This window comes from Peromyscus leucopus, chromosome 16_21 (genome assembly GCF_004664715.2).
Source record: "Peromyscus leucopus breed LL Stock chromosome 16_21, UCI_PerLeu_2.1, whole genome shotgun sequence".
Lineage (NCBI taxonomy): Eukaryota > Metazoa > Chordata > Mammalia > Rodentia > Cricetidae > Peromyscus > Peromyscus leucopus.
Genome location: NC_051084.1, coordinates 49,775,300 through 49,801,169, shown reverse-complemented (window position 1 = coordinate 49,801,169; position 25,870 = coordinate 49,775,300). Strand labels below are relative to the sequence as shown.

The following is a 25,870-nucleotide window of genomic DNA, read 5'->3' as shown; positions in this document are numbered from 1 at the left end:
CATCTACACATACACATGTAAACATGTGTACAGAGACACAACGCATACATTAACACAACCACAGATACAATCAACTGTCCAAAAAGAGGGGAGTGATTTAAAATAACCTTCAAAGGATATATTATGCAAGAAACTAAAATAATCTTTCAGAGACTAGCTAATAATATAAAAAAATCATAAAATAATGTCAAGTTTAAAAATGTGAGGCAAATAGTTAGGAGTTAGCTATTTACACTTAAGAGAAAGACTAAAATGTTGATAGTGATTAAATGTGAGATAAGGGGCAAATTTTCTTAGAATTTTCAAATTTTCTATAGACAAAATATTTTGAAAATAAACAAAAAGGAAGCATAATGATGTCTAGAAAGTCAAAAAATGTGGATGTCAGAGACTGGGGGATGAGAAATGTACAGGGAATTATCAGGCAGTAAAATAGTTCTCTATAATATATATAGTGTCATAATTTTGTCCATACCCATCGACCATAGACACCAAGAGTGAACCCTAATCTCAGCTACAGGCTTTGAACAATAACAATATTCAGTAATCATTCCCTATGCCACAAGACACTGAGGATGGCGGAGGTCATCATGTGTGAGGATGAGGGCACACGGGAGCGCTGACTTTCTGTTCAGTTTTCCTGTGACCCAATGCAGCTCTAAAACGATTTATTGGATGGATGGATGGATGGATGGATGGATGGATGGATGGATGGATGGATGAACGATTGTGTGCAGCAAACAGTTCATTCACCAAGTATTTGTGAAGAACGGTACAGGAACCCACCCTTATGTGAGGTTTTACTTTCTGTAGTTTCGATTACCCAAGATAAAAAAATATACTAATAGAATTTTACACAGGCATTTCATCTGTGCAGCATTATGAGTAGTGTGACAGATATTTTAGGATGAGCCACCCCAGTTTAATGTGTCCATGCTGAACACAATGACTGCCTGATGGTCACTTAGTCTTAGTCCTAAGATCAACTGTCATGATAACACAGCTCCACATTTAGATTACAGCACATGAGTACTGCCTATTGCTGTGGGATGTCCTGTATGTTGTGAATAAATAAAATGCTGATTGGCCAGTAGCGAGGCAGGAAGTATGGGATAGGCGGGACAAACAGAGAGGAGAGGCTGGGAGGTGGAAGCTGGGAGGAGACGCCAGCCTGCCATCCAGGGAACATCACGTAAAGGCAGCAGGTAAAGCCACAGAACACGTGGCAACATAGAGATTAACAGAAATGGGCTGAGTATAAGAGTAAGAGCTAGACAATGGTAGGCCTGAGCTAATGGCTGAGCAGTTTAAATATAAGCATCTGTATGTTTATTTTATAAGTGGGCTACAGGACTGCAGGGGCTTGGCGGGACCCGGAGAGAAAAACTCTAGCTATAGCCTATGGCAACCCAGGTATGCAAACAAACAAACAAACAAACAAACAAACAAACAAGAACTCTGTAAAGTACTTCCCTAAGTGAAAAGTTAAGGAAGGGGGACAGGAGGCCAAAGTTGTTAAATTAAGATACTATGGCTGAATGAATTTCCTAATTGTGAAACGGTCAAAATGAAAGAAGAAACTTATTATTGGTTTTCTTTACCATGTGGAACTGCAGAAGAATCAGGAACAGTATAAGACAATTGTTTAGTTAAGATGGAAAAGACATTAACTGGTGGATGGGAAAGAATGAACAGAAAAGGTGTTCTGGGGATGTCAGAAGCCCGGAATTTACAATTGCACCCCCCAGTGAGGCTCCTTAGAGAGTGACAAGCTGTGGGTGGCAAGCAGTCTTTATATAGGTTCGGGAGTAGAGCTGCTTTGTTCCATTTCGTTTGTTTGATATGGTGCTATGGATCAAACTAAAGGCCTTGTGTGTGGTAGGCGAGCTCTCTACAACTAACCCAACCCAGCAACAGGTTTTAAAAGAAAAACAGTAAAATCACTAGCCAGGCCACACCTCCTGAGGAAGCTGCACCTCATCCCTACAGGGTTGGGAAGCTGACTAAGGCGACAAGATGCTATCTAAAGCAGACCTTCAGTCAGGAGGAAGCAGCCTCTTCCAGACGAGCCTGCACGATAAAACCAGCACTTGTGAAGTGCTCAGGAAGCACCAGGGCCCAGCACAACAGGAGAAAGACCACCTCTAGCAGCAGCAGTGCCAGGAACGTGACACAGTCAGCATGGCTTAAAGAAGCCATGAGCTTTCAAAACCCAAGACGATCTGTTCCTGTTCTGGCAACATGATCTGAGTAGGGGTGACAGCCACCATGTTAATAGAAAGTTCTGACCAGTAATTCCTCCAAGAAATAAAAAAATACTTGGAAAAAGGGTTGAAATTGGAGGTCTTTTTGATGGAAGACCATACACCTGGCCATCCTGAGTTGGTTTGCTATGGAAATATAAGCTTGAAGTTACATTTTTATTATTTTATTATTTATTATAATAATTATCCTATTATTATCCTAATAAGATCCCACTACTCCAGCCCTTCTGATTTGCCAAGGCCATAAAAACTTACCTGCTTTAACTGTATTCAAGCATCACTTCATATAGTTCCTAATCTAGACATAACACAATGTAGGAAATGATTGACTACTATGAAGCAGGAACATTGACCAAGGCTACATTGAAAACCAGAACTGAAAATGCCTGATGGAAGAACATCCAGCATGAAGCCAGGAACGACTTCAAAGGCTTCCTAGGGATCAGTAAAGGAATAGGGAAAACACTTGTACTGAAAGACAAGTTGGTATGAATTTGCTAGCACGCTCATGACGGAATGGAGCAAACATCAGATTAACAGATAGACAATTGGAAAAATGTGTTAAGACCCCTACAGAGGGAAATGGACAGAAAACTGAGGCAGAACCAGCAGTGGAACATTCCCAAAATTTGCTGAATTATTGTTTTCAGAGAGATCTCATTATATTGCTCATGCCATATGATGAACTCCTGAGCTCAAGTGAGCCTCCTACCTCAGCTCCTTAGTGCTGGACTAAAGGCACTGTGCTGCCACACCCAGCTTTAAAATTATAAAAGGGTAAGGTATGGAATCCTCAGGATGCACATAGCATTAAAATCTCCCACATGACCTCTAAAGGATCACGATGCTGGGGCAGTAATATGAAAACTAAAAAGAGATAACTTCTTATTACAGTTTTCACACACACAAAAAGTCCTCCAACAGAACAAAGAAGAAAACCTTACAAATACTGAGTATCTGTAAACCGTTCTATCACCTGGCCATGACATCCATCCGTTCACAGCATCAGAGCTCATTGGTCTAGGGTCACCTGACATGATCTTCCTAACACTATACCACAATGGTGACATCCATCACCTTGGCTTCACTGTACCAAAAATGTACCATATCAGCTCATATCATTGTAACTAGAGTTTTCCTACCTTGCCCACAGTCAGGACAAATCTCTGTCACCTGCCAGTCCCACAGCCACTCAGACCCAACCAAGTAAACACAGAGACTTATATTACTTACAAACTGTATGGCCGTGGCAGGCTTCTTGCTAACTGTTCTTATAGCTTAAATCCATCCATTTCTATAAATCTGTACCTTGCCACGTGGCTCGTGGCTTACTGGCATCTTCACAAGCTGCTTGTCATGGTGGCGGCTGGCAGTGACTCCCTTTCCCTTCCTGTTCCCTTCATTCTCCTCTCTGTTAGTCCCGCCTATACTTCCTGCCTAGCCACTGGCCAATCAGTGTTTTATTTATTGACCAATCAGAGTGACTTGACATACAGACCATCCCACAGCATATCATATAAAAACAAGGACAGTACATTGACACAGTTGTTTTCATAGTATATCACTATAATTATTCTATTATTGTTAATCTCTTGCTATGCCTAATTTAGAAATTAAAATTTATTATAAATTGTGTGTGTGCGCATACGTGTGCGTGCACGAGTGCACACATGCGCACAACTCAAGCAAACTGATATATATATATATATATATATATATATATATATATATACATTTGACACTGGGACTTGTTAAACTGTTTACTTAATCTCTGTTAATCAGAAGACAGTAGTAAGAAAAAAATACACTGTTCCTCAGCATGAGGCCTTTTGAACATTAACAAAACGCACTATTCTGAAACTAGGGCTTTCCTACCTCAAACAGCTTTAAAACACTTCTACCTTCTAAGACCCTTGTAGAACACGTGACAGAGAACAGCGGATGAAAGAGAACTGGGAAGCCTGCTCCAGCACAAGCTGACCGCAGCTGAGTAAGCTGAGTAATAAGACAAACTACTGTCAGAGTAATGGGGCTCCAACCTGACGTTGACACACACAGAAGCTACTACAAGCCAGGTCCTTCAGCAATGCAAAGCGCCATTCACCAGCATCCAGCCCAAGCACTTACCGTGATAATCCCCTTGGCTTGGTGGATTGGTTAGGATAATCTTCATGCAACTGAAAGGTGTGTAGTCTGTCCTCTTGCCTTCCTTTCCAAAGCTGTGACGGATATTGTAAGCGTAACCTTTATCAAACTGAGAGAAAAAAGAAGAGACCAAGTCAGTCAATACAGTACTAACACCAGCTAGGATCAGAGAGCTAAGTAATTTAGTGTTCATGGACATGTACAACCTCTCTCTCTCTCTCTCTCTCTCTCTCTCTCTCTCTCTCTCTCTCTCTCACACACACACACACACACACACACACACACACACACACACACACGGAGACAGGGTTTTTCTATTATTGCCATACCCACTTGTCTCTGCAGCATACTAAACACACTTTTTTAAAGTAACAATAAAAACCTTCTCAGGTAGGAGACAGTTAAGGTTATAATCATTCCCCTGTCTCTGGTATCTAATGGGGATTGTTCCCAGCAATCCCAGGGATATTAGAATCTACAAATCAATGTCCAATAGCTCACAACTGGGTGTAATATTTGTATCTAACTTATTACAGCCTCCCACCTACTTTAAATGATCTCCAAATTATTTACAACAAGTAATACAATCCAAATGCTATGGGAATAGTTGTTACACTGTTACTGTTTGGGAATAATAGCAATGAAAAAGTCTGCACGTGGTTAGTACACACACAAGATTTTTTGCTTCCAAACACTTCAATCTGAGGTTCACTGAGTCTAAGGATGTGAAAGCCCAAAGCCATGGAGGGCCAGCTGTTTATGTCTAAGGATGAGAATAACCTGTTGCAGAAAAGAATAATCAATTTGTCCTCCTTAATTTGATTTCAGAGATTATTCTGGGTGGAAACCAGTTTAACCTCTCTGTCCGCCTCCTAAAATGAACTTTAATTTCTCATCCTAACTCACTATACTTATGAAATGCCTTTTAAAATATGTAATGCCGTCCTCTGCATCTCCACTCTAGAAAAAGCTGTCGGCAAATGGCTGAAAAGTGGATGAGCCACTACAATTGCCTACTTGGAATCCCTCCCTGCCTTGGCATTCATAAAACAAGCTAATGGGGTGGAAGGGATGTTGGAATGAATGGGATAAGAGGAGGAAAGGGGACTTAACATTCATTGAAAGGCACTTAGGTACCACCAGGCATCCTGTTATGTGCTTTTTAAAGTGCAACCTCATTTGATCATTTCAAATAACTGGTCCCCCTATGATGGTATCCAAGAGGAAATTGAAGCTCAAATAAATGAAGTAATGTAATATAACACAGACATTAAAGAAACAGCAGAGTTGATGCAAGCAATAAATAATAAAATTAAAAAAAAAAAAAAAGAAACAGCAGAGTTGAAAAGCATGTGGAATTGGAAAAGTCTGATTCCAAAACCAAGTTCTTTCCATAATACTGCTCTTCTTCAATAATAAGATATTCAAAAATTATAGGTTCCAATATATCATTTTAGGCTGTAACTTCTTTCTTTCAAATGATACTTCATCTTTGAGTCTGGAGTCGGGAGCAGCCTCTTCTTCCACACCTCAGTAGCATTTCCCTATGAATACCTATACTCCTCAAGGATATTTCTCTTTGCTGCATATCTGGTTTCCATCATGCTTGCCTTTGTTTATCTAATGGCTTGTTAGCCTCTACTCTGTACTGAGGTGATCAGTTACTCCTGGACTATCCAGCACTCCACCAGTATGCAAGAAAATGAACTCACTGCACGTGGAAGGACTCCCTGGTCTACTATAGCATTTGAAAGGGCATCATCCCATTTTCATGCTCCCATGAAATGTTTCCAGTGCCTGATGTTTGGTGATTTTCTAATTCCTTTACTAGGTGATGTCCACAGGCCATTGGTCAAACAAAGACAGACAATGTACCACTGGGAATATATTTGATTAGAGGGATATGACAGAATATTAGCAAAACCCAACTTAATAGAGGAGTACAAATTATGGCAAATTCTTACATAAAGAATTATTTGGGTAAAAACTATGAGAACAGCCAGGCATGATGATGAACACCTTTAATCCCAGCACTTGGGAGGTAAAGGCAGGCAGATCTCATTGAGTTCCAGGCCAGCCTGGTCTACAAATTAAGTTCCAGGACAACTAGAATGTTACACAGAGAAACTCTATCCCCCCAAAAACCAATAAACAAACAAACAAACAAACAAACAACAACAAAAACCTATGAGAACAAAAACCAAGTTTCTAAAATAACTATCAGACATCAACAAATGACAGACCATAAGAGTCTTTCAATAATAGGAAGGAAATGCCCTGCTTTTACTATGCAGTAATCTTACAAGCTTTCAAAACGAAATTCTCAGAAGCTGTAAGTGCTTCACAGAGCACATCAAATGTTCTTCCATGACACCCAGGCAATTCTTGCTAAGTCGGGAGAAGCCACAGAGCACACATTTCCAAAGGGCAAAAATCTTCAGAGTTCTGAATCTAACATTCAGAATAAAATGTCTATAAAAGGTCATATTTTTATTTCCATGATTCTTTAAATAAAACGCATATTCTGGAAAGCTTGGAGAAAGAATTCTTGAGCAAATTTTCATGTGAAATTACCCACTAAAAGTATTACACAGATAGAAATAAAAATGTTATTTTGAGCTTATAAACAGATGTGACAATGTGCAATAAACTGACAACCTGAATGGGCAGGACAGGTCAAAGTTTTATCTGCACTAAGTGAGCACAGGGCACACAAGTGTGGCAGAGTTGCCGCTTGCTCCCCCTTAAGGTTCACTGTGAAAGTAACCCAGCAAATATCAGGGTGTTGGAGATCCTAAGCTTTGAAGTCAGTGAGGCAACTTACAAAGAGTGTGATTTCAACTCGCATCTTTCTGAATCCATGCCATACCCCTGAGGTCTCTTTGCTGTAAGTTTACATCCACTGACGCCACTTATTCTTTGGCTATAAATCTTCACTTGATGTGGTGCCCCGTTCTACATTAAGGCCTCATTCTCTCTCCTCTAGCAGTTCCTAAAGAAAATCTGTTTATATTGCTTTAATTATTGTCCAGCTTGGCTTTTAATTGAGCAACATTAAGGAATCACAATCAGATCTGACTGCCATCAGGTCCCTCACTCACAAAACACTAATCCAACAACCCAGACTGAAACTCTGTTTCCATCTTATGCAGGTCTAGATAACAGTCCACTGATGGATGATGAAGGCTGATTTGATTCCTAAGATTCTGAACACAAATACCTATGGACTGGGTCATTTCAATAAGCTCATCATAAACTCCAATCATTGAACATGAAAAATGCACTTAATAGCCCTAACCTACCAAATGTCACCACTTAGCAGGACGTGCCCAGAGTGGTTAGTTGTTGACCCTTGATTGTGGGTTAATGGAACCACAGCTCACTGTCCTGCCAGCTCCTCCATGAGACCAAACTGGAGATGATTAGAATTTCTCCTCCGGGATAAAGCAACAATAACTTTTACAAACATTTCCAAAGAGTAAATGTCTGAAGTTTCTGCTAGGTTAATATCATCCTGTCTACGTTTTACCCACATTTATCTTCTGTCCATTTTCCCCACACAGTCTCCCTATTTTTTTTTTTGGGGGGGGGGAGCTGTCTGGTCATTTTAGGCCATAGTATCAGGGAAACAAAAAAGGTTATCTGTCTTACAGCATTAAGGATCATACATGTCTGTTTGCATAAAGTCACTGTAAGCTACAGTCTGCCTTTTAGGCAATACAAATTATAATACTATAATACTTCCCAGTGAGAGGATGAAAGGTTGAATAACAAGTTCACTAGCCTCAATGGGTGTAAATGTTTAATTACAGGATTCAAATATATCTTGTATAAAAAGGTTATATGCTCAGATTTGTGTTAGTGTTTTTCTTTGCAATTAGAGCACTGCACCACCTACTTACATAAACAACATGAGTCACTGCAAAGGGGCAGCATGTCAAGTCCAGAGAAATGATGCAATGTTTGAAGGAAGAAATGCTTCTCCCTCTCCTTCTTAGTGGTGTGGTACAGGCACCACCCTAGATAGGTGAGTTCATCCTGTGGATTATGATAGAGGTTCTGGATTAGAGCCCCAAAACAAAGCGGTCGCCTTCTTGTAACCAAACCGCAAATTACTGACAGATTGTGTTCTCAGCAATGCAGGAAGACGACTCTACCCAGGGAGGCCTATGTAAATTTCAGCGTCTGGCTTCAGGTGAGCTGCTAGCTTCTCAGCATCAATGTGGTTTCTCATTAAGACACTGGATTTATGTTGCCATGCTATTCTTTCAAACAATCTACACACAGGAGACATGGAACAGGAAAAGATAGAAGGGAAATGCTTTTTTCCTTCAGTTTTACCACCCTAGTAATGTTTAAAGGAAACCAATATCTCAGGTTACAGGTGCTCTGGACACTATAATAAATCTTTCATTTATTCATAAGAACTTAATGTAAAATTAAAATGTCAGTGAGTTCGTCAAACATGAACATGTCCAAAGAACAGCCAGGAAATAGGAAACTGACTGCTGAATACAGACTCTTATGCTTCAGTCTTAGTGCATTAGTGAACAAAACCAAAAAACTCACATACATACATACATACATACATACATACATACATAGAGAGAGAGAGAGAGAGAGAGAGCATACCTTAAACTATGAATAGTAAAAATACCTAGATTTCATATCAATTCTCACTTTCAACGTTAATTTTCAAACCACTTGGTAACTATTCTCATGGTATCACTGATGTAGAGACGTGTCATTAACAATGGAGATGCTTTCTGAGAAGTACAGATTAGGTGGAGCTGTGAGAGGAAAGTATATATTTGCACAGTAGTGTGCACAGACCATCGACCACTGTGGTCTCTTGACACAACCCAGAGACAGGAAATGTATGGGGCTGCTGCTGGCATAACACAGTGTGCTTTTACAGTTTGGTGTTTGTTTTTGCTCAGTGCTAGGGATCGATCCCAGGGCCTTGGACATGCTAGACACACACTCTATTCCCGGGCTACATCCCCAGTGCTATAGATGTATAAGTAAGAGAACTCTCAAAAGTCATCATAGAGAGTAAGGCCTAAGGCTGAAGACGCAGTTCAGTGGTAGAGTGCTTGCCCAGCATGCACAGGGTCCTGCTTTGATCCCTGAACTGGGGGTTGGAGGTAAGACAGTACAGTAAATATAAATATATAAACATAAGCAATCATCATCATGTATATAAACTGTGCACAATTATATGTGCTATGCTTTTATCAACTGTTAACCACAAACGTGAGCGCTACACTACAGTATGAAGAACCATCGTCACACACGTGGTGCATATCTGGTGCATGACTGTGTACAGGACTGGTTAGCTGACTTATATTTGCTGGTGGATAACCAAGTAACAGTTCCTCAGCAGCAAATCTGAACCTCCAGTCTGTGCAAAGCTCATTCACTGAATTACAAAACTGCTCAACTGTCTCTTTACCATGTGTGGTAAAGGACGTGGATGAGCTTGTCCCAATATATTAAAAAGAACAAATATCTCTTAGCGGTGTTTAGCAATCTACCCAAACTCCACTTTCATGTCTGGGTGCATTTAAAACCTCAATAGATAAAAACTGCCATTGGTACTACAGACGCAACTGCCTTATTTCTGGGCTCTCAGGGAGGGCGCGCTGAGGGGAAGGAGGAGACAACTGGGGCTGAGTCATACATTCATACTCTCTCTAGGGATGGCTTTTGTTCACAGGGCAAGTAGAATACTGGACATGGTTTGGGATGTGTTGTGACTGAAAATCCTGTCCAGTATCTCAGGAGAGACTGAGAATCAGCATAGGACAGACGAAGTCTAGACATCTTCTAGAAGGAGAGACACCCTGAGAACAAAAACCCCTTGAAGACAGAGATTTTGTGCATTTTGTTAAATTCTGTGTCGTTTGTACCTACTTGGCACATAAGTAATAGTTCATGGTGCTGGAGGGTTCCACACACACTGCTGGAGAAAAGTAAGCCTCAGTCTCATCCCGCTGTGAGCCCTGCAAGCGACAATTGTGCAGACAAGATAGGCTCACTGGTCTAACAGCGGTACAGACAGTATAGGAGTAACCAATCACTTTCTGACTGGAACAAAAGCCTGCTCCATCAGATGGAACCTATACCTGCCACTGTCCACAGAGACAAGAACCTACGGTCATTAGCCCTAGGAGGGAACCCAATACATGTTCTTCTAAATGGACATATGACCCGTAATGATTTTTTGCTACATCCATAAGTCAGAGCCATTTCTCAGTCCTCATCAAAGAAGCCTCTCCTGGAAGTAGATGGCAATTAACACAGAGATCCTACCCCTAAGCCCGGTCAAAATGCAGAGCAAAAAAAAAAGACCATGGAGTGCTCAGCCCTCCCTCAAAGCGCAGGGATTTTTGGTAAACGGGGAGCAGAAAGATTGTAAGAGCCAGAGGTGCTGGATAACATCAAGGAAACAATGATTTCCAAACACAACAGGGGAGATATAGACTCATACCAACTGTGACAGCATGTATAAGGCCTTCAGAAGCTCCAGCCAGACAAAATCTCAACATAGGAAGATGGACACAATCCCACCAGCAGCTGAGGAACTACTGGTACTTGATAGGTACTGGGAAAAGGAGGGTCAGTTTCCTTTAACGATGTGGCCACTAATAGGTGAACTACCCACCAGTGCAGGCCTCAGCCCCAAGACTAGCTGGGAAACACATGACGGGGAAAGAAGAAGAAAAAAGAAGACATCCCAAAGTTGAATGGGAAGGGGTGGGAGCGTGGGAAGGGAAGGAGATGGGGGTGGTGAATGTGTTTAAAATATATTATGAAACTCTCAAAGAATTGTTTTGAAAAGAAATCTAAAAGTAGTCACTCAAATCATAATAAGCAGTATTTTACAACAGCATTCTCTTATTCTCATCACCATTTTAGAGCTAAGATAACAGAGTAATATGATTATCTCACTAAGTCTCCAAGTTCAGTTTTGTGCTAGATTTATTTAATTTGTTCCAGCTATATAGAAATATACAAATGTGTATAGGTATTAACATTCTCCTACAGTATTTAATTATGTTAAAAGATTCCTTCCCTTAGTATAACTGTTTTAATTGTTTCTATATGCTATATCACACTTGGATACACTAAGAAAAAAAATCAATTGCTTATAATTTTACCTCAATAGTTTATGTGAATATATTATTATGCAAAATACTTCTCTTCATGAAGCACACACATGCATATTATCTTTAAATACATACATATGAATAATGTTCCAAATTACCATTCTGCTATAGAAATTTCTGTTGTAGGTTTTTAGATTACTGTGGCATAAACTCAATATTAACAGAAATTATTTCCCATTCTGTTTTCAAGAAAAGATGTTCCTTAAAAAAAGAACTTTTTATATTCATTCAAATTTAATCATTTAAATGGTGAGGTACTAACAACAAAGAAAGCCAGGGATAACTGCAAATCTAAGAATGGGGCTCTGCATGGACAGCTTCTGGGATCACAAGCCTATAAGCCTCTTCATATGTAGATGAACTTTCATTGACATTCAAAAGCTGCTTCTGATGTCCTCGAAGGCATACAAATGGGCAGAATCATAATGAGAAACACATGTAAAGTTATAGGAATAATATTTTGATGTGCAGCTTTAAAGAGTAATTTGTTGAATACTAATAATCCCCAAATCAATTTGTCTCTAAAGAAATATAAGCACAATATTACTTTTGAAACTTGAGTAATAGCAGACACTGAGGCCCTCGCCAAGCAACTCCATGAGACGGTTTACATAAATGCTGAGGAATTTATCTTCCCTCAGTATCACCCATTCACAACTGACAACATTTGCTCCTCAGATCTGTTTTCTGCACAGATATAACCAGTTAAAAGGCTTCTTTTTCCCTACTTGAGTTGGCTTACATCCAACCCAGGCCTGCGAAGCAGGGGCATCTCTGTTTCCTATGCCCACTATTTTCCACAGTGAAAATCTTCTAAAAATTATGAACTAAATGCAGTAAGTGTGCACATGAACACACAGTGGCTTTCCTGATCTCAATTTTTTCTTGGTTCATATCATCATTTTCTGCTCCTTCTTTCTGTTATGAAAACATCATGTACCATAAGCCTGCCAAATGCATGTGCCTGTTCAAGATGTGAAAGCTGTCTGGCTCCTGAAGGTGACAAGGTGACATGGCATGTAAAGAATGTCACCTTAGTTCCACCATGGGAAACACTGAACCCAAACCTCTGTCCCTCAGCTGTGCCTCCATTCAATACTGAAACAAGTATCCTCAAATTCCACATTTTGGCTGCTGCTCAACACTACTCCATTCACCTGGGGAATCAACAAAGCCAAAGAAAAGGAGCTTTACTGTCTTTTTTTCTTTTTGCTGCGCAACACTGACAGCACCTTGTTCATTAATTAAACTTTTTCATTAAAGAAAAAGACGGCAGAGCATTATGTCGGACGCTGGAGAAAGAAGGTAGAAAATAAAACGGATGGATTTTTTTTATTTCAAAATTCTGCTCAGAGACACAAATTGGTATTCAGAGATGACAAAGCACATGAAGATGGGCATTTCGCCAGGTAAGACAGCCGGGGTCGACACAGACACAGAACAGGTGCGCAGAGACTCCTCCCACAGGTTGTACATGAATTAACCAACACTCGGCTCCACCTTGATGCTTCAACAACCTGTGCACATTCCCCAAGTTCTGAAGAGATCTGAGGTGTGGTTATGAACTCAAGTCTTCAAGGTCATGCAGCGAATTAGTAATGTTATTTTTGATTCCTTGCATTTCCTCCTGATGGTTTAGTTCTAAGTAACAGGGCGGGGCTATGACAAGGACAACGCACTTCTTAATCCTTTCCTCACTGACTCTTGCTTCAGTAAGGATTTAATGTGTACATGTCACCTCTAACTTTGCCAGCCTAAAACTCAAAAGAGCAATGCAATAAAATACAAGTTTATGCAAAAAAAAAAAAGATTTTGACAGAAACAATAGATCTTCTAAAGGAAAGTGATCCAAAGGCTTTAAACAAATGAGAAAATACCTTTCATGTATTTTGATTTGAGTTTTTGATAACTCAATACAGGGAAATTAGAGGAATACAGGCATTCATTTTGTTTTATCATTATACAAATCAAGTAGATTTTTTTTTCACACAAAAAAATTCTATTAGGAAATTGCCAATATGCATATCCTGGATTCAAAAACTTTATTGAAATAACATCAATTTGATGGTAACTTTAATAAAAAATATTTTTCTTATTGTAAAGCTGAGGAGACTATACTTTTTCCTGACATGTCTCACTAAAATGTGATGACCAGTGGGAATATGCCTCTTCCTAAGTCATGAAACAGTGATACTAAACTCAAATTAATGATAACCTTGAGTTCACAGTTCCAAATCTGCGCCTACTTTCCAGCAAAGCTGTTTTAGCTATAATGATGGATGCTCATTCATTTACTTTGTCCAGGGAAGCATTTTACATATATTTTTATACTTTAATATTTATTTTGCTTAAATTTAAATTTATGAAATGAACCCAGTTCCACCTTATACATAAGAGAATGGGGGCTCTGAGCAAGAAAGGTACCCCCTGAGATCTGCACCGTCAGGGAGCTAGTTCAACTGACGCTGCACTCACATGTAGTCTATGTACCTACAAATGTTACTGGCAGCGGGAGCCTTTTCCTGCTGAGGTGTCTCACTGAACCTGACATGTTCATTTTCAACGCTGTATTAATGTGTTACTAACTGAACGTGAAAATGAAACAGTACCCAATAATATATTTCAAAGTACTAGTGTTCTTCCCAGTTCTCAGACTGAAAAATACATACCCAATAGCCAATTGCTTCCTTGTAGAACAAATAAACTGATCTGAGACGCATGTGGTGCAGTGTGAGCTGTATATTAAAAGTTGTCTGGTTATATGATTAGATTTACCTTGTGCAGGTAAAAATCAAAGCCATTCTGCCAACAGATACTACGGTATTTCACAGCATCCTATAAAAGTATAAAAGTGCTGTGAGATTTGATTTTCCAAGAATATGCTTGGTAGCTGCAATGAAATGCCATCATATAGGCATATAAGGCTTGAACTACCACACAGGAAAACATATTTTCTTTTCCAACGTATTTTCTTTTCCAACAAAAACCCCTTTTACTTTTAACCAGACAATTTCATCCTTGCAAACACAGTGAATAGTGTATTTGCCCCAACAGCCTGCAGCTCCACAGACAGGGTGACAAGAACCTCTGCAACTCAGCTGTGACATGCTGCAAAGCCAGCAACCCTTCACCAGAATCCATCTCTTAACATTCAGCACCCAAGTATTTTGTAAGGTTTGTACAGAAAAATGACAAAAGTGATCAACAACAATGCTGCTTGTAGGTGTTATAAAACACAGAACTCAACTGGGATGGCCTGGATTAATGATGGTGAGTGGGAAAAAGTCATCGAGCTCATCAACTCTAAAAGCAAACTGGGGGTCACAAAAGAAAACAGTGAAAACCACATTTACACTGCTCATGAATCCAAACAGTTGAGACAGTGGCACTTGGCTTTCGTTATCAACCTGTATAAAGCCAGAGAGCTCTCACAAGGCTTCCAGCACGGCGCTGTCACACCAGTTAGCTCTGACTCCTAACATTTTCCCAGACAAGCCTCTATTACCTTTACTTAGATATGTCACTGTGGCTCAGCAGCTGCTGGGCTGACTTAACGAACTAAAAAGATGATTTCTCATGCACACATAACTCACTTTTACATTCTCAAGAAGAGGATGGGCAAGAATAACTAAAAGAGTTAACCAAAGTAAAGACAGCTGAAGTGAGAGCTGAAGGCCGACGGATTCACCTTGGAATTACACATTAAATATGAATGTTAAAATGTAAGCTTTTTCATTCAATTTACTTTTACTCCTACAAATTTATATTCAAGTTATATTTTCAAAAAAGCCTGAGTTACAGACAGTAAGCATTCAAAAAGGAAAAGAAAAACCCACATATAAATTTTGGGGGCTTAGAAAACTTCATTACTCACCAATATTTTGTTTTTAAGAATAATTAATATTATATTTTTGCATCATTCATTTCTTTTTTTTTTTTTTTTTTTTTAATTTGGTTTTTTCGAGACAGGGTTTCTCTGTGTAGCTTTGCGCCTTTCCTGGAGCTCACTTGGTAGCCCAGGCTGGCCTCGAACTCACAAAGATCCGCCTGGCTCTGCCTCCCGAGTGCTGGGATTAAAGGCGTGTGCCACCACGCCCGGCATTCATCATTCATTTCTAACTAGTCCACTACTTAAACAAGAAAATAAAAAAACCAATGTTCTCAACAAGCACTACCTGTTAATATTGCTCCTTCCTCCATCTCTCATCTTAATATGCACATGCGAACTGACTAACAATCAGTAACTTTAGAAGCTATGACAAAGCTGCCATGCACAAAGCTCCTCCACATGCCTGACAGTGTCCCACACTTGGCAGAGGTTATCCTTGCTCCTCACAAGAACCCGCCCAAAACTGGATGACAGCTGCCGAATGAGGACATGGAACGAACCCCAGTGAGGCAAAGCTGACCTGACTAAGACAGTGAACGAACAGGAGCAAACTGCAACTGACTCTTTCTACGCCCCCTCAGGACTGATAAGGCTCATTCTGAACTAGGTTCGAAACAGCAGCCAGGCTAGAAAGAACTTCATTCCCAGAAAGTTGACTTAACTCTGGAGCAGCGCGCGTGCGCGCGCGCGCGCACACACACACACACACACACACAGAGGATGCTATTTCTTCAATTTGATGGGAAGACAAGTGTGCACAGCTTTTCAGAATTGGTGTGAGGATCTGGCTGTGTCCTGTGGCTTGAGACCAGGGTTCTTTCTAACATTTTGGCTTCACTGGTAAGACAGAGTTGAAAGGATGTGTGTCTTTTATGGAGCCCAGAGTCCGGGGAAGTCACTATGCCTAGTGTGGGATATCTGAAGAAGAAAAAAAAAAATCTAAGCACACTATGCTCTTATGCGTGTATTCCTCTAAGACAAAATTCTATCTTTACAGCTACAGCTCCGTCAGGCATTCAGGGCATGAATAAATCTAGATACACCAAGCTCTTTGTCCCTCTACTTTATTTCTCTGGGATGAAATCCTGTCTACATAGCTTCAGTTCCGTCCTGACACAATTCCTCTTTGTCCTCTTTTACTGCCCTCTCATAGTCCTGCTAACAACTAAGCTCTTATGCTTCCAGCCTCATCCTGGTCCTGTTTCTTCACCCTCCATCTCTACTTGCTCTCTATTTCTGGTTCTGATGAACTGTACAAGAGTTCTGCCTTACCTTCTACAAAACCTCTGTGTTCTTCTCTTCTCCCTGGTCATGCCGTTCTGCCTACCTCTACAGAAAACACCTGTCTCTTCTTCCCCTAGCCAGGCATTCTCTGCCTCCTCAGGAACATTGCTCCACCCTACTTTCCACCTTGATATGTAAAAATATCTTTTGTTCTCAGTCAATTGCTCTGGAGAGGCACTAGGCCTCTAGACAAGGGGATGGTCTGAGCTTCCTTAGCACAAGAAACAAAGCTATGTGTCTCCCCCCAGCTTGTCTCCTAGGCTCAGCAGGGGAGTTAGTTACCTAGAAATTCAGCAGGTCTGAGGAGCTAACTGAACTGTTTGCCAAATGGCCTGGGAATATTTGGGCACACAAGAATTTCATAGCAGAAGATAGATGAAATTATTAAAGGCTGGATAACACCAAATATTCATAATAAATGGCTTGCCTTTTGACAGACCCTTGGCCGGTCAAAGTACAGCTTTAATACACAGCTGAACTCCTTATAACATATTCTTGTGGCTCACCACAGTCTTTGCCAAGCACCTGGACAGATACACACCTAAAGACTGTAGCTCGGGGCTTCCTCCAGCCTCCACTGCGTTGGATGTATTGGACGAAGTCCCTGCCTAGGCTTGTATTGCTTTTGGATATCCAGAATTAAACCTTGCTTTTGCATTCCGGCATGCTCGTCTTTGGTGGTCTCTCTGGGGGTCACGATCTGGGCACAACATTTGGGGGCCCGTCCGGGATCCCCAGAGACCCCCCCACCGGGACCCCTAAGAGCTCTGGAGGTCCATCTGCACCGATCGGTAAGAGCGCTCCGTTTTCTTGTCTTTGCTTTCCTTTTCTTATCCGAAGCCGGCGGTTGAATCTGACAGGCTCACCTTGGCGGACGCGCCTGTAAGGCGACCTGGAGGAGTCGAGAGACATCTCGACCCCTCGTCAGGATGGGGGGGCTCAGAGGACCCCTCCTCCGTCAGAGGACTCCTGTGTGGAGTCCATCCGTTTAAGGGGACCAGGAACCAATCTTAGAGTTCTGTGGCCCCGTCTGTATGGTTTTTGGATCCGTGTACATCAACATGGGTTCCAGAGACCCTCTGTTGCACCCAGGAATCTGTTAATCTGTTAAGGCCTTGTCATTTCTTTATTGTCTGTTCTTGTGTTTGTTTTTTTGTTTCTCTTCCCTTTGTTCATTAGCTTTCTAAACTAACCATGGGGACAACTCCATCTTCCCCCTTGGATTTAACCCTTGCTCACTGGCAGGACGTGCGAGACACGGCGAACAACAACAGTGTGAATGTCAGGAAGCGTAAGTGGGTGAGGTTTTGCTCCACAGAGTGGCCAACTCTTAATGTTGGCTGGCCTGCGGAAGGCACGTTTGATCTGGCCATTCTTCCTTTTTGTCTGCCTATCTTGTTCGTCAGTGTTATTTGTTATAAATGTACAAATGTGTGAGAACTGTGGCCACATGTGTGAATGTTTTATGCCTGAGCTTGTGTGTGCATTGGGACTTGTGGGACGGATTGCCAGCCGAAGGGATGGAGACCCCTTTGGTGGTTGAACTGGCACAGACTAACCTAACATTGCCTCCTTGCTCTCTCTGATCAGAGCACAGGCAGCAGGCAGCAGAAAGCTTGCAATGAGTCCGTCAGGCAGCGGCTGCACAGCTGCTACTTGGGGGACCTAGGGCGCCGCTGAGAGGGCTAGGCGGCCCGTGAGCATCACGGGGCCTAGATGCAGCGGGTTCAGGGCCCCAGCTCGCTCAAAAAGCTGTGGAGTAGAGGCTTGGCTGCATGGGAACTAGGCATGGCTTTGTGCTAGAGCAGGCTGTGAGCACTGTGGGGCCCAGATACGGCCAGCAGGTTCTGGCTGGGCTCCTGTGTGGACATGGTGCGGAACTGGCGGGAGCTCAGTGTGGGGGCTGGTGGAGAACTAACTGCTCCTCCAGGGTCACAGCTGAAGAGTGGCCTACAGGTCTGTGGGCCCAGCCAGGGCATGGAGTCACTTTCAGTCTGCCGTTCTCATGTACTTAAGGGTCTGAGGTTAACAGCAATCTTTTGTCTCCATGGTGCACACTTTCCCCATTCTCTTCCATGCTGTTGGGTGGGGCTCCCAAGACCTGCCCTGGGGCTAAAACCTGATCAAAGTCTGGCTCCAAGAATGGAATGTCACCAACAGTTTGTCTGCGGTACAGTGCTGATGCAAATTGAGAGTTATTCTTGTTATGGTATATGCATGTATTTCTGTTCTTGTTTAAAATATTGTAACTTTACAATATATTCTAGAGTACTGAGGGAAATCACAAGAAAGACTTTGGTAAAATTTGTCTAGAGTAAATGTCTGAGGGATCAAAGGAACGGACTGAGGGTACATGGAATGTTGTAGAAGGTCAGAGGGGATGTGATGTAAACTGTTTGTTATGGTTTCTTATACCTGCAAATACTAAATTTGAAAGTTAATTCTTATTTGTTTTCATCTTAAAAATGGCTAATGATTCTGCAAACTGCTTATGTGTGTATGTATACAGGTATGTGACTTGAAAATGAAAGCAAGCTTTAACTGTATGTATTTATGTGTGTAACTTGGATCCAACTGTGTGTATGTGTACAAGTAATTATTGTTTAGAAAAACGAGCTTTAAACAGCAACCACGTGGCTCCCTCCATCTTGGCTGGTGACCTCATGGGCAGCCATGTGGCTGGCAGCCATCTTTTACTAACGTTATAAAGATCTACTAGGGTTAACACCTAATACTTATGTCTTTACCAAGTGTTCAACAGCAAGTTTCTAGAGAATTTAAATAGATGGTAACATATGTTTAATAAATAAGGTATTTGATTAATATTAAAGCTGCACATCAATGCTTTTATTCACAGGAATATACCTTGCTCTGGCAGCCAAACTTTGCAACATAAAGGAATCATAGGAAACAGCTGAGGTTTGCAAATGTATGGCAGGACTAGAGTTCAAAAAAGAGTCTAGTTGCAGTGGTGGAAGACATTTGAGAGATCTCAGTCTTTTAAGAACAGTTTTTATAGTTAAAAACCAATGGCTTAAAAAATTGTTTCTTCTTACCCAAGGTACGTTCAGGCTTAAGAATGTTGTATAATGATATTTTGTTTTGGTTTCTTTACTGAACCTGTATTTGATGCTAGAAGAGCTTCAACTTAAAAGCATTGTTTTTAGGCTACTTTTGTAGATTGTTAGAGAACATAAATAATCAGTCATAAGTAATCAAGTTTTTTAATTGTAGTCAGGGTAAGTAAGTACTGATGTAAGTTTACTCATTTACTCAGTCTCTTGCATATGTTTTTAGGGTTGAGCTTGAAACAAGTAATTAGAAACAAAGTTTGTCTATTCAGATATACCTGGACAGCCCTCATACTTCAGAGATCTGCAGAATATGGCATTTAAATGTTGATCTAAAAGCTTACTATATCAGACAGGCTTCCAGATCCTAGCAGTGACCCAAGGTCTCCAAAGAAGATTACGTACGAGGCACCACAACGTCTCTGCCTAAAATATGACAATGCTGACCACAGGGCAAGATGCCCCAGTGCAATGCCTGCCGCCAGGACCCAGCCCAGAATGTGGACAAGCAGTAGGACACTGGAATTGATTGCACCCTTTTGCATGACCAAGGTCAGTCTTCCATGTCCCTATTCCACAGGAAAAATACTATGCCTTATGGACCTGATGGCAGAAGAAGATTGATGCTGTTCTGACTGGTGCCTCCAACGCTGTGGAGACCTGGGTAGGGTTTGGTCCCTGTAATTTATAGGATTGGAAGCTTTTTGGTCTGCACTCAGATATAGTTTATCCTTCTCAGATTTCTGATAGTACTGATGGCTAGGTTAGCTCTAACTTTGTCAGCATGGCAGCATCAAACAGATCCTTCTGCAAGGCCATAGCTAGCTTGTTAGCTCACTTTTAGGAAAATGTTCTAAGATATAAAAGTTTAAGTAAGTCATAAAGGTTCAGATATGAGTCTAAAATGAGATAAGTTTCAGATTACTCTCCTGTTCTATGGTTCAGAGCTTAACATTTAGGAGTCCTGATGAGCTGGTAGAGCAATGATTACTTACTGTTCAGTCACAAGCTCAATATTTTGGATTTGTTTTAGATGTCATATTTAAATGTAACTTGTTGGGACTCAAAGGTATGAGTCCACTTCTGCTGTTTTACAAGATACCCATTACCTGCTTTGTCTACAATATGGATTTCAGTACAGATTGGTAATACTAATGTATCTAAAACTTTTATGTCATTTTGTAAGTAGGTCTCAAAGCATCAAAAGAGTCATAAAAACCTAGACCCACTTCACAGAGGTCAAAAGGACCCCAGATAAGTATTCCTAAAGATGGTATTTTTCCTCTCTCCTGGTCTTGGGACTATTGTTTTTCCCATTACTAAGGGAATGGACCTAAGGGTTCCAAATAAGTTCATAAATTTTAACTTCTGTTCCTAGTTTAAATTTGTCTCAACAGATTTCTACTCAGCTGGCAGTCACCTCCAGGTTTCAGTTGCTGACTCCACTGCTCCAGACGACTGTGAGCTCCAGACTTGCTAAAAGCTGACGTGGACCAGCCCAGCTAACATGGTTCTTCCCTGTCCCTATGGGGTCAGGCAGCTACATGCTTCTGACAAATGCCCCCTTGCCCAGTCTTTGACTAGCTTTTCAGCCTTTTGGGGCCCCCTGACATCGGCGCCCCAATGCCAGCTCGAAGCAGTTCCAGAAGAGAACGTCACCCATGTTCCCTGTTCAGAAAAGGCTGAAATGCTGGGTCAAAAGAAAACTCCCTGGCATAGAGACAAGATGGCTAACTATACATGGCCATTATTAGAGAGGGATACTTAGGAGCTAACTGTCCAAAACCCATGATTGGGTTCCATTAGGCACATGAGAAGGGGGAAATGTGGAACCAAAATAAGACCAAAATGCTCTCACCCCAAAACTAAAGGCCTAAGACTGCTCCTTTTAGCTACAGGCCATAAGTTACTGGAACAGGCCAGAAGTTACTGAGACCAGTCAGTTCAGATTCCAGAAACCAGGAAGTGTAAAAGTACAGAGCCACAAGATAGTCACGAGGTAATGCCTGCCAGACTATGGAATGTCCTCTCCCTGGTTTCCAGGGTAACTGACCACAAAAATGCCCCCACCTGAGGGCAGCCAATGAGAAATGGTGGCGGGCAACCACTCCCTTAGAAGTAATTTTTAGAAGTCCCTAGAAGCAAGCCAATCAGAATTGTACCTGTACTAGCACCCCTAAATGATGTAACCTTGTGACTTTTCCCTTTAAAAACTGAGCTTGCAGACAGGTGGGTGCTTCCTCCAGCCTCCACTGCGTTGGATGTATTGGACGAAGTCCCTGCCTAGGCTTGTATTGCTTTTGGATATCCAGAATTAAACCTTGCTTTTGCATTCCGGCAAAAAAAAAAAAAAAAAAGACTGTAGCTCGGCCCACTCCATTGTATCCCAGGCTCCTCATTTTCACTATCCCCTTAATAACCATGAAACAGAATCTTACATATACGTTCCTTTACTGGATGAAAAGTAATCTACTGAAATATAAAAGTAGGAATAGAAGAGTTTTATTCAATTCCATCTTTAGTTCTACATGAGTGTTTCATTTGTAAATACAGAAACCCCAAGACTTATAACAAGGAAATAACACTGGCAATGTGGTTTGAAAATAAGTGCTATCGTCCTCTCTAAAACACCAGCACAAAGCTGCAGTTACTACACACGATGCTGCTTCCTTCCTTGGTCTACGCGGTTCATTTCACACAAATAATAAGGTGGAAACGCTAATAAAGAAGAACAACCTATGTTGATCTTTACAATGACAAAGTCACATTACTCACTCCATGTGGACCACGACACACTGTTGCCTATCTGCCTGCTTATGCACCCAGAATATTGTGTTAAATGCAAGTGTTCCATGTCTTATGGCCAAACACAAAGTTCTTTCAAATTCTGAGAAAGGTTATAAACAGTACAAATCATTTATAACACAGGTTCCCGTTCAAACAAGGCTCAAAACATACTTGATAATTCAAGAAAAAAAGACAGTGACGAGCTTTGCTAATACAATACAATGAAAAAGATAAGAAGTGCAAAGGATGACAATTACCCCAATTGTCATCAGAGAGCCTTCATCCAGTAACTGATGGGAACAGATGCAGAGACCTACAGCCAAACGTTAGGCAGAGCTCGGGAATCCTGCTGAAGAGAGGGAGGAAGGATTACGGGAGCCAGAGGAGTCAAGGACACCACAGGAAAACCCACAGACACAAGGAACTGGCTCACAGGAACTCAAAGAATCTGACAACCAGGGAGCCTGAATGGGACCGACCTAAGCCTTCTACATATATGTGACATTGGTGGAGCTTGGTCTATTTATGAGACTCCTGGCAATGGGAGCGGAGGTTATCCCTAATGCCTTGGCTGGCCTATTCCTCATACTCGATTGCCTTGACCAGTCCTATTACGGGGGAGGTGCTTGGTCTTGCCACAACTTGATATGCCACTTTTGTTGACACCCATGGGAGGTCTGCCCCTTTCTGAACAGGAAGGATTAGGGGGGAAGGGTGGCAGAGGGGAAGTGGGTAGGGATGTAAAATGAATGGATAAAATAGAATAAAATAAAAAAGAGATGCAAAGGAGCAACTAGGAAACTCCAGGGATGAGACCACATGCTCACACACCCTTTATCCTAGCTTCAGACAGAAGCAGTAAGGAAACGACGCAGTGGCAGCTGCAGCATTCGTCACGGGAGCTCATCTGGAGAGCAGTGGCTTTGTTTCATAAGGCCGCGGAAATCACCCTCACCACAAGCGTCTGCTAAATACATCCCAAACTTCCTCACAGATAAAACAGATAAAGATTAGAAGTATGATTTCAATGGAGTACCGCCATCTGGACCACTAACAAGTAAGGAATGAGAAACAGCACAGGGCAGAAGGCATTTTGCTTCTCCACCTAGTGTAGAGAGAAGTATTTCATGTCCAGCTGAACAGACAGACGCTCACTTGACAGCTTGTCCTATTGTCAGAGTCGGAAGTGTTCAAACTCCAACATGAAAAAACAAAAACAACCAGCAGCCCTCTTTGATAAGACTCAAACACAAGAAAACTGTAAGGGTAAAACATTCAGCTTCCATACATCTTTTCAAGCACGGTCTCTAAGTTTACACACTAACCCTACAGGTGTAACTGAAACCTTAAGACACCTGTCTCTGTGATCGCGAGTTAGAGAGATGCAGCCTCTGCGGCTCCCACTCTCCAGGGCGATGCCACCTCTCCGGTCTTCCCCTTGTCAGTCAAGGCTGACCAACCTTCACCCTCTGTAACAGTCAACAGTGTCATAGCGTTTCCTAACAAGTGCCGCACTATCGCTAATGCTTGGGTTGAAGGCCGATGGAATTAAAGGTATAACTATGGCACAGTCTGACCACAGAAAACAAAAACGATATTGAGTAACTACTGTGTGTAAGGAACAGGTCTAAGCAGTTTTCTCATGCTAACTTCACTTAACGCTTACATCAAGCCTTTCGGACAGGTACTATTAGGATCTTCATATCATAGATGAGGAAACTGGACTGAGGTAAGATTAAGCAATTTGCCCAGAGTCAGCACACAGCTGCTGTCATAGAGCAGAGTCTGAACACAAGTACTCACGTATTCTCAAAAATTATCTCTAGTTTATCAAAAAAAATGATCAACTCCCTTTTTAATTATTCAGAAAAATAGAGGAAAAGGGACAATTAAAACTGTGCTATTCCCACTGAGATTACAGAGCAACAAAAAATGAGTTGTTACTGAGCCCTAAAAGAAAAAAAACAGCACTAGTGTGTCAGTCCTGGGCTTGATTCTGCTAGACCCATCAGGAGGCCTGTGACTTTAGGCAATTAACCTAACTTTTTGAGATCCCAACCCAATCTATAAAGTGAGATTTAAAACTACCCTGTTCCTTGTGAATTATATCTCAGGGGAAATCAATCTTCAGGATGACCTGGGGAAGGTTCTTTACAGACAAATTCTGGCTGATAAATTTAGAAGTAAAACATTAGCATAATTGCTTTGAGAAGACCATTCTATGGCCGAACCATCAAATGAGACACCAATGGTGAAGGCTATGGCCACCAACACCCCCTCAGGTGACAGAAAGTGAAATGTAAGGGTGAGTCACTTGGGAAGGATTCTTGATGAAACGGCTGAACCTGGCAGAACTGGCTACTTATAGGAAGGGTGAGAAATGGAGCAGGAAGTAAACAAAGACGGACGATGAAACATTTTATAGAACTGGCTCATTCATAAGTTAACAGATGAAAAATACAAATAGGGAGGGCAGTGTAGAGAGTCTGCTGAAGTGCACAGACACTTAGGATGGCTAATTGTGTGTGTGTGTGTGTGTGTGTGTGTGTGTGTGTGTGTGTGTGTGTGTGTACTGGATTATGGGGTCCCTGGCATTTCTGTACATGTCTGGGTGTTTTAACAGGCTGGGCGAAGCGGCTTTCCCTCTTTGGTGTGAAGAGACATCACCCTGTGTGTTGGAGCCTAAGCTGGATGTTAAAGAAAGCCAGAATCTTCCCTTCTCCCTCACGGGCTGCCTGGGGACAGTGTCCTGCTCCTGTTTCTAGCTGTCCTGGCTCTTGGGCCTCTGGCTGAGGCTAAACTTCACCACTGGCTTTCCTGAGTCTCCAGTGGTAGACAGCGGGATCTGGTGCTCTTCAGTCTCCATGATCCATGACACGATTCCCCAGAATCGCTCCCTCCCTCTGCACACTCTTCTCCCTGCACTTGGTGTTAGTGACCCTGTTTCTTTAGAGGATTCTGATCTACACGGTACCATGTAACCATTGTCTGGAACAAGCCTGGGGTTTTTTGTTTTGTTTTGTTTTAAATCAGCTAAAACAAAATAAAGGACAAATTCAATGTAGAAAAGGATAGGTAATTGTTTCATATGATGGATAAGTGGAGATTTGGGTTTACATATGTTTGTAATTTTTCATGTTAAAATATTAAGAAATGTTATCACCCTGTTTCATAAGCTATTTTAATGAGCACTGATTAAAAGCAGCTACAGCATACATGTACAAGATGAATGTCAGTTTGAAAAAGAAAACAAATTAG

General features: G+C 41.5%; 1 protein-coding gene across 2 annotated transcripts in view; it reads right to left on the bottom strand.

The window, feature by feature from the left end:
- The window catches only part of Prim2 (DNA primase subunit 2), a 237,060-nt gene that overhangs the window by 33,156 nt on the left and 178,034 nt on the right, over nucleotides 1-25,870 (bottom strand). For both annotated transcript variants that reach the window (XM_028865388.2, XM_037200127.1), the window contains one exon: nucleotides 4,392-4,518. In XM_028865388.2, coding sequence (XP_028721221.1) covers nucleotides 4,392-4,518 — 127 coding nt within the window. The remainder of the gene's footprint in view (nucleotides 1-4,391; nucleotides 4,519-25,870) is intronic.